The sequence below is a fragment of the Dipodomys spectabilis genome, unplaced genomic scaffold, assembly GCF_019054845.1.
Source record: "Dipodomys spectabilis isolate Male_0828 unplaced genomic scaffold, ASM1905484v1 ptg000002l, whole genome shotgun sequence".
Taxonomy (NCBI): Eukaryota; Metazoa; Chordata; class Mammalia; order Rodentia; family Heteromyidae; genus Dipodomys; species Dipodomys spectabilis.
Genome location: NW_024870679.1, coordinates 19,670,815 through 19,683,188, shown reverse-complemented (window position 1 = coordinate 19,683,188; position 12,374 = coordinate 19,670,815). Strand labels below are relative to the sequence as shown.

The 12,374-nt window shown below is 35.1% G+C and overlaps 1 protein-coding gene across 1 annotated transcript in view; it reads left to right on the top strand.

The window, feature by feature from the left end:
* The window catches only part of Clca2 (chloride channel accessory 2), a 35,746-nt gene that overhangs the window by 17,805 nt on the left and 5,567 nt on the right, over positions 1-12,374 (top strand). The window contains exons 9-11 of the mRNA XM_042684718.1: positions 614-720; positions 8,359-8,583; positions 10,016-10,286. Coding sequence (XP_042540652.1) covers positions 614-720; positions 8,359-8,583; positions 10,016-10,286 — 603 coding nt within the window. The remainder of the gene's footprint in view (positions 1-613; positions 721-8,358; positions 8,584-10,015; positions 10,287-12,374) is intronic.

Below are 12,374 nucleotides of genomic sequence, written 5' to 3'. Positions count from 1 at the left end.
TGGCTTATTTTAAGGGAAAAAAAGAGAAGAGCCAGGTACCCGTGAGTGGCTCATACCTATAATTCTAGCTACTCAAGAAGCTGAGATATGAGGATTTGGGTTTGAAGGCAGTTCTGACAGGAATACCTGTGCGACTCTTAGCTCCAATTAACCACCAAAAAGCTGAAATAGAGCTATGTATGGCTTAAGTGGTAGAGCTCTATCCTTGAGCAAAAAAAAAAAAAAAGTCAGGCCCTGACAGTACAGAAAAAGCCATCCTCTTCAGGCTACTAGTCATGTGGATGCATAGAGATTATGCAAAACAACCATAGTTCCTACTTTCCCAAAACTTACACTTCGATGCAAAGAAAAAAATTACAGCAAGAGACCTAACTTTTTATTTTTGCTACATTTTATCCATTTTAATCTTAATATATTTTAGAGGTTTATCCATTTAATTTTTTTTTGTCTTTTCTTTTTTGGTACTGGAATTGAACCCAGGACATTGCACTTGCTAGGCAAGCGCTTTGCCACTGAGCTACATCCCAGCCCTCCATTTAATCTTATGTATTTTTTTCATTTTTAACATTTTATCCATAATTTAATTTTGTCCATTTAACCTTATGTATTTTAGGAGGTTTAAAGTTCTTTGTTCCAGATAAATCAAACTCCAACAGCATGACTGATGCATTCAGTAGAATTTCCTCTGGAACTGGAGATATTTTTCAGCAAACTCTTCAGGTCAGCGTTTTCTCCATGTTATATGTATAAATGGGGGAGATGTCAGGAAATGAAGAACATAGATGAATTGTACTAATGCGTTGTTAACCTTGTTTAAATATGTAGTAATCTATGTGTAAAAGTTCTGTAATAAGCCAGAGCTCATTTTTACTTGACTATTTGTGCTTCTTGGGTCTAGGAACCATTCCCTGTAAAGGTTCCTTTAGTTTGAGTAGGTGTATTAGAGAGCTTAGTTTGTCTTGAGGGCTCAAAATACAAGTAGAGACAGAGGTGAAGTAGAGGCTAGGCCCAGAATAAAACTAAGAAACAATACTTAGTTTTAGTTCCTTACTAACTTTTCATCACCTGCATTTTGTTTTTGCTTCTAACACCTTTAAAGCTCCTCTGTTGAATAAGGACTATCAACAATTTCATTAACTTCTAAAAATGTCTAGCTCTTTAACACAACTTGGTTTTGATCATAAAAGTTTTTGCTAATATTTTTAGACATAACTTAATAATTTCATCTGTAGTTCCCTCACAGATGGTTAGTGAAGCTGTCAAAGTGAATGACTTCATGTAAACAATGAACTCAGTAAATTACTGCTGAGAAATATTTAACATGAAGATTATATGTACAAAGTAAAGGCAATAATCACCATTCCATCATTAGAAGTTAAAAATGCTCAATACATATTATACTCAAACTCCCAAAGATTAAATATGAACAGAACATTCTCTATGCAGGAAGATAAATAAATAAATAAATAACTCATAGGGTAGCCCAATTTATCTGACAGCCAGGAGGAATTTTGACAGCACTGCAGTGGAAAACCTGCCTACTGTACTCACCAAAGCTCACCTTTATAAATGAGGGAGATAAAGATAGTCCTTAAAACAACAGCTTAAAAAAAATACATCCACTAAACCTGTCTCTCAATATATAATAAAGGATACTTTTCAAAATGAAATTTAAAAAATGTTAAGAAGTAAGAAGAAAACATAGAAGATATAAAAGTCATTGTGAATAAATAAGTATAAGGACAAATTCAGGACAATTTAATATTTTTAATGTGGCACACAAAACCACTCATACCTGAAGTCTGAAAACTAAAAGCGGGGTAAAAAAAACCCTAAAAATAGTTGCATCAATATGTTAGAAAGCTAAGTAAGTGAAATGGGATGTCAAAACCTCAAACTGTGAGAAGAAAAGGAATGCAAGTGCAAAGCTTTCTATTTTCTTTCTTTTTTTGTTTTTTTCTTAAGTTTGTGATCATGTGATTTTGCTGACATCTTGAAATAGCTTTGTTTGTAATCAAAAGGAGATTTTTGTAAGCCTCACGGTAAGCCACAAAATACAAATCTGTAATTGTCAAACTGAAAGTAATAATTAAAACATGCTGCTATAGTAATTTTTTTAAAACTATGACAGAGAAAGAAAGAAACAAACAAACAAACAAACAAACAAAGGGAAAGAAAGAAAGAAGAAAGAAACTACAATAAAACTAGAAAAAGGACTAGGAGAAATGGTTTGTGACATAATTCCAGATTGTATTTCAAGGCCAGCTATGTCAAATGAGTTGGTGAGACTGTATTTCAATAGTCAAGCCAGGCAAAGTAGTGAGCACCTGTAGTTCCAGGTACATGTGAGAAATAGGCAGGAGGATTTTACTATGAAGTTAACCTCTAGCAAAACCAGGAGAGCCTACTGGAAAAGTAATTAGAAAATAAAAAAGGGTTGTTGATATGGCTAACGTGGTAGAGCATCTTCCTTAAGCGTTAAATCCCTGAGTAAAAAACCCCAGTACTAAAAAAAAAAAAAAAAAAGAGAAACCAAATTACAAAAAGGGTTGTAAAAAGAAATTATCTAGCAAAAAATGGGTTGTAAAAAGAAATTATCTAGCAATAATTACCTTAAATGTAAGTGGATTAAATTCTTCAAGTAAAAAAAAAAAAAGACATCCCAAGACCAGCTATCTGCTGTTTTCTAGTAATTCACTTCACTTCTAAGAACATGCATAAAATGAGAAAGCAAAGGGGCTGTAATTGGATATCCAAGGCAAAGGGACTCTATTTACTTGTGAACTCCATATTTATACCAGATGAAACATTCTAAAATAAAAAATGAGGGAGGAAAGACAAGAAAGGTCATTATATAATAGCATAAACGTAAAATTAGCAAGAGGAATTAAAACAGATGTACCCAATAGAAGAACACACAAATAGAGCAAATACTAATACCTGAAGGGAGTGAAAATACTCTAATAAAATAATATTAGGTAGCTTGGCGCTGGTGGCTCACGCCTGTAATCCTAGCTACTCAGGAGGCTGAGATCTGAGGATCACGGTTCAAAGCCAGCCAGGGTAGGAAAGTCCGTGAGACTCTTATCTCCAATAAACCACTAGAAAACTGGAAGTGGCACTGTGGCTCAAGCAGTAGAGCACTCACCTTGAGCTGAAGAGCACAGGGACAGTGCCCAAGCCCAGAGTTCAAGCCCCACAGCTAACCAAAAAGAATTAATTAATTAATAAAATAATAGTAGGTGAGTTAATATTTAATAATTCATCAGTGCAATGATCATCTAGCTAGAAAATCAACAAGGAAGGAGACTAAAACTATACCCTGGACCAAAGGTATTAACAGGCATTTACAGATCATTCTAACAGCTGCAGAATGCACCTTTTTTTCCAACAAGGATAAATCATACAATAGACTAACAGATAACCCACAAGCAGTTTAAAATTTGAAATTGCTTATCTTTTCTAATCACAATGCAATAAAAATTCTTCAGAGCCTATACACATATGTGGAAATTAAACAACTCTTTAAACATCCAATAGGTCAGGGGAGAACTCAAGAAGGAAATTTTCTCTGAAACAAATAAAGATGGAAACACAAAATACCAAACCCTGTAAGGTATAGTAAAGAGGAAGTTTATAGCAATTAAATAAGATAGATATCAAAATTAGAAGAAAAGAAATAATAAACATCAGAGTAAAACCAGAGAGAAAATAGAAAAGAGCAATAAAATGAAGAGCTAGTTCTCCAAAATATACATGGTTTTAGCTAGACTAACAAACTCCCAGGTACATACACTTAATCAAGATTATTACTGTTAGAACTGGACAAAGATACAACTTGAAAAATCAATTAAATTGCTAATACATCAACAGAATGAATACCTGCAGAAAATGCATTTGATAAAATTCAATATCCCTTTATGGTTAAAACTCCTGAACAAACTAGATATAGAAGGAATCACTTCACAGCATAAGAAAGGGCATATAGAATAAATCTTCAGGAAACACTGCATGAGGAGGGCTGAAAACTTCTTTGTAAGATCTAGTAAAAGCAATACTTTTACTCACCATTGTATTGGAAGCTCTAGTCACAACAATCAGGCAAGAAAACAAATATATATCCCCCAAAATGGAAAAATAGGAAGTCCATTTGTCACTGTTTGAAATCAAACATATAGAAAACCCCAAAGACTCCACCAAAATGCTATTAGAACTAATAAATACAGTAAATGTGCCAATTTTTTTACTGAATGTTAAAAAAAATCAATCATGTTTCTATATACTATTACTTAGCTGTCTGAACTGGGAATTAAGAAAACTATCTCATTTATAGTACCTACAAATGAAGGGAAATAACATAAATACCTAAGAATAAATTTAACCAAAAATGAGGGCTCTCTAAAATGAAATTATAAAATATTGATGAAAGAAATTGAAGAAGATAGGAAAATATAGAAAGGCATTCTGTATTCATGAATTAGAAGGGTGAATGCTGTTAAAATTTCCATCCTACCCAAAATGATTTACAGAGTCAATCAATTCCTATCGGTATATGAATGACATTCTACACAGAACTCAGGAAAGAATCTTACAATTTGTATGGAAACACCAAGAAAACCAGTCACAACCACTATGAGTAGAAATGAACAAAGCAGGAGGCAATGTACTACCTGACTTCAAAATATACTACACAACCATGGTAATCAAAATAGCATGCTGTTGACATGAAAAGATCCTAAAATGGAATAAATAAACTGCCTAGAAGTAAATTCATACAGCTTTAGCCAACTGATTTCTTGATTTTTAAAAAGGCTAAAAGCCACGTGTCTATGCCTTATGCCTGTAATCCTAGCTACTCAGGAGGCTAAGAGCTGAGGATCATGGTTCAAAGCCAGCCCAGGCAGAAAAGTCCCCATGAAACTCTTATCTCCAATAAACTACTCAAAAAAAAAAGCCTCCATGGCTCAAGTAGTAGAGCGCTAACCTTTAGCACAAAGAGGCTCAGGAACAGCACTCAGGCCCTGAGTTCAAGCCCCAGGATGAAAAAAAAAAAAAAGGCTGAGAACATTTACAGGAAAAAATAACAGTCTTCAATAAATAGTGCCAGGAAAATTGGATATCAACACTCAAAAGGATAACAACATATTGATCCTTTACCAGTTACAAAAGTCAAGTAAAATGGATTAACGTTTTAAATATAAACCTCCAAACCATGAAGCTACAAGGAGAAAGCATATCTACGATACCTCCAGACTTTGTAATGAACATGGCTTTTAAAAAAATAAAATTCTAAGAGCACAGAGAAAAATGGAAACATTAGACAAATGAATTACATCAAACTATAAAGTTCCCACCCAGCAAAAAAAAAAAAAATCAACAGAGTACAAAGATAAACCTGCAGACTGGGAGACAGTATACTTTTGAGTTGATATCTGAAACACATAAGGAACTCCAGAAACTTGACAGAAAGATAATTCAGTTCAAAAGGGGCAATAGGCATCTTTCAGAAGAAGGCATGACAAACAGTTACAGGAAGAAAAAACATTCCTGAAATATGAATTAAAACCACAGCTAGGGGCTGAGAAGGTGGCTCAGTGGTAGAGCGCTTGCTTTGCATGCTTGAGGCCCTGGATTCGATTCCTCAGCATCACATAAGCAAAAAAAGAAAAAAGCCAGAAGTGGCGCTGTGGCTCAAGTGGTAGAGCGCTAGCCTTGAGCTGAAGAGCTGAGGGACAGTGCCCAGGCCCAGAGTTCAGGCCCCACAACCGGACCCAAAAAAAACCCACAGCTAATGGGGTGCTGATGGCTCACAACTGTAATCCTATCTAATCAGGATGCTAGGATCTGAGAATCTCAGTTTAAAGCCAGCTTGGGCAGACAAATCAAAGAAACCTGTATCTCCAAGTAATCACTGAAACAGCCAGAAATATAGGTGTGGCTCAAATGTGAGGCCCCGAGTTCAAGCCCCAGTACCAGCACACACAAAAAAGTGTGGTATCACCTCATTCCAATAAGAATGGCTGTTATCAAAAAGATAAAGGATCACATATGTAGACAAGCATAGGGATGAAGGAAAAAAGGAACCCTTCCATACTATTGATGAGAATGTAAATTAGTATTAGGAAAGACAGAAGTAGGTTTATCAAAGAATTTAAAATACAGCTATTATTCCCACTGGATATGCTGGGTATATATCTAAAATAAGTGAATTAAATGATGAAGATATATCTGCATTGTATATTTATTGCAACTTAGAATGGTGTCTACCAGAGACTGGAGAGATCAGGAGCAAGGGCTTCTAAGTTTTCATTAGATAGGAGTAAGACCCACTGTGTTATTGCATAGCAGGATGGCTGTGGATAATGATAATATAGTATGCATTACAAAAGAGTAAAAATAATGATTTTGAAAGTTTTCACCATAAAAAATGATCAATTAGCTGGGCACAGTGGCTCAAATCTGTAATCTGCCTATGCAGGAGGTTTAGGTAGAAGGAATGTGTTCTTAGGCCAGTACAAACACACACACAAAAAACCCCACAAGACTCTATCTGAAAAATAACTAAAACAAAATAGCCTGGAGGTATGGGTCAAGTGATAGAGCACCTGACTAACAAGTATCCCCCCCCAGAAACAAATGTTTGAAGAGATAAAAATTCAACATGATTTGAATACTACATAATAGTAATACGTGTATCTAAATATCACATTGCTTTATATTAATCCATATGATTTTTATGTATTTATCAGCTCAAAATAAATTTAAACTAAGAGAAATAAAAAGAAGTAAAATGTGGATTATAAATAACTGTATATTATATATTAGACTATAGTTGGCATTCCTGCAGGTAGTCTTCAACACCTTTTAAACTAGCTACTAACTTCTTAACATGGAATAAAAAGTGTTCAAAAACAAATTTAGCTGGATACTAGTAGCTCATGCATGTAATCCTAATTAATCAGGAGGCTGAGATCTGCCAGCCAGGGCAGGAAAATGTATAAGACTCAGATCTCTAATTAATCAGGAAAAAAAGCCAGAAGTGAATTGTGGTTCAAGTGCTAGAGCACTAACCTTGAACAAAAAAGGTCAGACACAGCATCTAGTCCCTAAATTCAAACCCAAGTACTGGCACGCGCGCGCGCACACACACACACACACACACACACACACACACACACACACACACAAGAATTTACTATATTACTATTCTTTATATGGTCTCAAGTTAGCCTTAACATTACCAGTGTTAGTTGTTTCTCCCTATTCATGGATCATCAGTTTCACTGCATTAGGGCTGAAGCTATCTTGAAAGCTTCTTCAACATCCCAGGCCCCAGCCCAGAATGGGCACAGAAGTTGGCAGTCCACAAATATTAGTGAAATTGGTTTGAACAAATAATACAGAGTATCTGGGCTGTCTGTTTCAATATTAATTTATATGCTGTCTAGGTTTGAACAGTTATACAAAGTGTTATTACAAAATACCAATTTGCAGTTATTTTACAGACTCGTATTCAACTTAAATCAAAATGATTAAATGTAGGAGCTTTGATTTTAACCCATCTGGTTTTTTTGTCCTACTTTGGCCTTCTTGCTAGCTGACATTGGACAAATTACTTCTCTAAACCTCAGTGATCTCATCTGTAAAATCTGGGTAGCAAGAGTACTTATCTCAGAGGGTTTTGCAAAGATCAAGTAAGATAATATATGTGAAACACTTAGCACAATTCCAGGTATACATATGCACTCTTATATACATGTTACAGACATGAGCACATATTTTCATATGTAAATATGAGAATATGAGCTTATTGTGTATGCTAGTGATTTTGTTTAAATGTATCAAAACATAATTTCTCATCTAAGCACTCATTAAACCTTTAAAATTCTACATGTTTAAATTTTATATGCATATTTAAGCATACTTATAAACAAAAGATTTTAAAGCTTATTAATATAATTTCTGATCTGAGACTAATGCCTATTTGGATAAAGAAAACAGAGGAGCATCTAACTTTTTTAATTTCATGTCAATAATGAAGTAGTACTTGCGCTAGCTAGAACAAAGTATTTTATAATTTCTTATATAATACATAATATTTTGCTTTGTCAAAGGCTTTTTTTTCAGTATTGAGATGTGAACCTAGGACTTAGTCCTTGCTAGGCAGCTGTCCTACCACTTGAGCCACTCTATCAGGCTAACCTTGGCAAAGCATTTTTATATGAAAAATATTTATATAACTAGAACATGTCAGGATTAAATTACTGTTATGTTACCAGTTCATTTTTGTTTGTCATAAAAGAAAAACAATTATTATGTGTACAGTAGAAAATTTAACATCTATGCTTTATTCAACAGCTTGAAAGTCTGGGTGAAACTATTGAACCCTACCACCAGCTGAAAAACACTGTGATTATAGATTCCAGTGTGGGCAATGACACTGTTTTTCGGGTCACATGGCAGACCAGTGGTCCACCTGAGATTGTACTATCTGATCCTGATGGAAGAAAATACTACACAAGTGATTTTATCACCAATTTAGCCTTTCAAACAGCTAGCATTTGGATTTCAGGAACTGCTAAGGTAAGTGTAGAGCATATTCACAATGACATTGAGACAAGTATATGTTTCCATAGAATTATATGATTGAATGCATTGCACTTGTTCTGAAATGTCAAATAATTTAAGACATTTTGTGATAGCTAAAATTATAAACAGATATGAAAATATATATAGGGTCATACGCATTTATACACAAACATATTAACTGAAGTATGATATATATAGGGGAGGATTCCAGTAGCATCACTCTTTTGAACAATTAACTTATAGTTTAACAAGTGAATCTCAGGAAACTGGATCATGTGCATTGTCAGGGCTAAAGGATGAGGTTGGGCAAGTGGGAGAGGGCAGATGAATGGAGAGAAAGAAAGGGTGGACAAATAAATGTAAAAGAAGTGACTCTGCAGCTCAAAGTGATAGAGCATTGCCTTGAGCAAAACAACTCAGGGCCAGTGCCCAGGCCCTGAATTCAAGCCCCATGATCAACCAAAAAATAAAATAATAATAATAATCAATGTACATATGGAACTCTAGGTAACTTTGAGGGTGTGGGTGGGGTTCATAAATGGGTGGAGGACAATTATGAAAAGTGTGATATTGATTAAGTGCATTATACTCATAAACAGACATGATGAGTTGAAATCCTTTTGTACAACTACTTAAAAATAATAAATATTAAATTAAAAATTAAATATTAAGTGAAAACTTCTCACTTCAACAATGAAAATTAGTGTGTCCATTAGTACTACAAATAAGTTTGTTCCAATCTACATCTTTCTTTACATAATCCCTATAGATATACTTTCCTCTGTGTTTAGGAAAAACTATACATTGTAATATGAATAAAGAAATGCCTATGTTTTGAGTATCTTCTGTTCATCTACCTGGATTTTAGGTAATTTACAATAAAATGTCCTGATAGGAGTAAGCACTGGGTACTACAGAAGGGGTAAGAAGAAGGAAGTTTTCTGGAAGTGAGGACATATTAATGGATATGTGAGGACAAAGTTGCTGGAAAGTGGGTATGATATGCTAGGCAGATACATTAACCCAGAATGTCAGCCATATATTGTAATGGCTCACTTAATCTGAAATTATTTTTCTCAGTTATAAAAATAAATAAAAAATACTTAACTTCTTTTATGGTAAAGGAGTCAAGTTTAATGTTTGCAAAGTGCTTTGAAGCTGGACAGTGTTACCATGACATTCTAAACTTGTGTCTCAAGAGAACTTCCAAAATAAACCCAGGGTATAATTCCCTACCATTTCCCCAAAAAAGGGGGCTTGTTAGCCATCCCTTAACCAATGTTACTTTCCCTGATATTTTTGTTTTATTTTTTTTAAATGCAACATCAACAAGAGAAAGCACTCTGATGGCTTACACATGTGCTTTGAAATCAAGGGTTGGTGTTTTTCTTCATACTTTATAAAACTAAAACCCTTTGTTTTGCAGCCAGGGAGCTGGATTTACACCCTGAACAATACCTACCATTCTCCTCAAGCCCTGAAAGTGACAGTGGCCTCCAGGGCCTCTAATATTGCTGTGCCTCCAGCCACTGTGGAAGCTTTTGTAGAAAAAGACAGCACCTATTTCCCCCATCCCATGATGATTTATGCAAATGTGAGAAAGGGGTCTTACCCCATTCTTAATGCTACTGTCACTACAACAATTGAACCAGAGACTGGAGAGCCTATTACACTGCAACTTTTTGATGATGGAGCAGGTAACAAGGAATCCCATGGTGTTTTACCTGTCCTCAAGATTTGAGCTGTGGCAAGGTTGTAGTGATATAAAGCTTACCTATAAATTGTCTTCAGTTCAATTATTTTTCTTATTCAATCTTATCTAACTCTTGAATTGTTATAGAACCACTGACATACTAAGTAACTATAGGCTAACTGGTGAGGAGTCCTATGAGTCTTAGTGTGACTGTGTGGGGTAGGGGTGGGGGTGGGGGGAAGGATGGCAGTTGCTGCTTGATGATCTTCCTTAGCTTCCCTGTGGCCAGTGGCACTAGCCACTCTCACTTGATGAGATCACACAGGAATAGCATTATATGTCCTTAAGACATGTCTATATCCCTCTAAGATTCCACAGCCTTGTTCACAGAAATAACCAGAGTGGACAACTAAAATAGCAAAACAAAACTCTAGAAGGCAGGTGCAGTGACAGTGAATTCTTATTTTCTCTTTGGACTCAGCTGTGTAAATAAACCTGGAAAATGAACTCAGGACTCAAGAGATGACTAGAGACTGTTCTTTGGCCAAGAATCGGGATTAATGAGAGGACATGGTCCATCACAGACACAGACGGCGCTCTTTATATGGGTGATTTGACCCCAGAAAGATCATTCCACCAAACTAGTGGAATCCACCTGGAGATTTCCCCACTACTGACAAAATCCCACTTCAGGGCTCTAATTGTGAACACAGTCAGCAAGTACTGCAGGCAACCCACAGCACTCAGACTCTTTTGACCAACTTTTTGGACATAAGAGAGTCTTCCATCTTTCCTTCTTCCTGTTCTGTGCTTGCTTTACTTCAACTAAATTCTCAGAATGCTAATAGACCCTAAAAGCTATGGTGGCTACCCTAAGAGTTTGATCTACAGATAAAATTACAACCTTTGCCCTGTTATTTCAAAGTTTTTTTTCAAGATTCTTAAGTTTGAGAGCCCATTAGGAGCTTGCCAATGACATTTTACATTTACAAACAAAAGCTCTTTCAGAGGATTTTTGTTCAATATCACCTGTCAGAGGAATAGCAGAAAAATCTTTTCATTTTGCCTATTGGAATAGATCCAAAGGATCGTCTTAGGCTCTGCTCATTTGTACATAGCTCTACCTTTTATTTTTGTAGGTAGTCTAAAAATGTGCTTTGCAGAATGTTTCTTCTTTGCTGTAGCCTGTAGACTTCCCTGGAGAACAGACCCTGCTGTCTTTGGAAAACATCACCTGATTGAGCTCAAGAAACTTCTGTGTTTTCCCTGGGAATCATTTTATTTCTTTGACATCTAAATTTACAAACTAATGAAAGAAACAATGAAAAACATTGCTTAGACATCAAAGTGTAAATTTAGTTTTTCTCTAATACTTGACATATATGTATATAATTAATACTTTTTATAATGTAAACCGTTTTTGTCACTTTTTATCATGTAAACAGTTTTTGTCTGCTATGTTAATTAGCAATAATGAAACTTATACTCAAAGTGTTTTATAATTTATATGTACTTTTTCCATGCACACTCTGAATCAGAGCCCCATGAGATAAGCTAACCTTCACTTAGCAAATGATAAAAACTGGTCCTCAGAAACCTTAAGCTCAAACCTAAGAATTTTAATACATGTTTCTTATATAGTATTTCCCATTTCTCTCTGCTTTAGTGATTAAAAGACTTCTTTTTTGCAAAGGAAACCATATTTCAATTAGTATGGCCACTGGATACTAATTGAATATGGTTTCCTTTGCAAATAAAGATTGACCATGTTCTTAGTCATTAAATGCCATGACATATTTCTTTCTAAAGAAATTGTTTTCTAAGTCTACATGGATAATATGTTTAGCACTTATTTAAGAAGATGGTTACTTTTCTCATGTGATTAGTCTGTGTCTCAGTGGAGGAAGACACTTTATTGATAACACTTTTTTTTTAATTAACATTTTAGTGATGATACCATATGGACTATAGGGCTGGGTGTGTGCTTTGGGATCTGAATTTACCTCTAGGTAAGGAAAGCTGCTTGCCCAGCAAGGCCCCCTGCACTTGAATGGTCAATGTGATCTGCACATGGACTAAGTTGTCTGTTTTA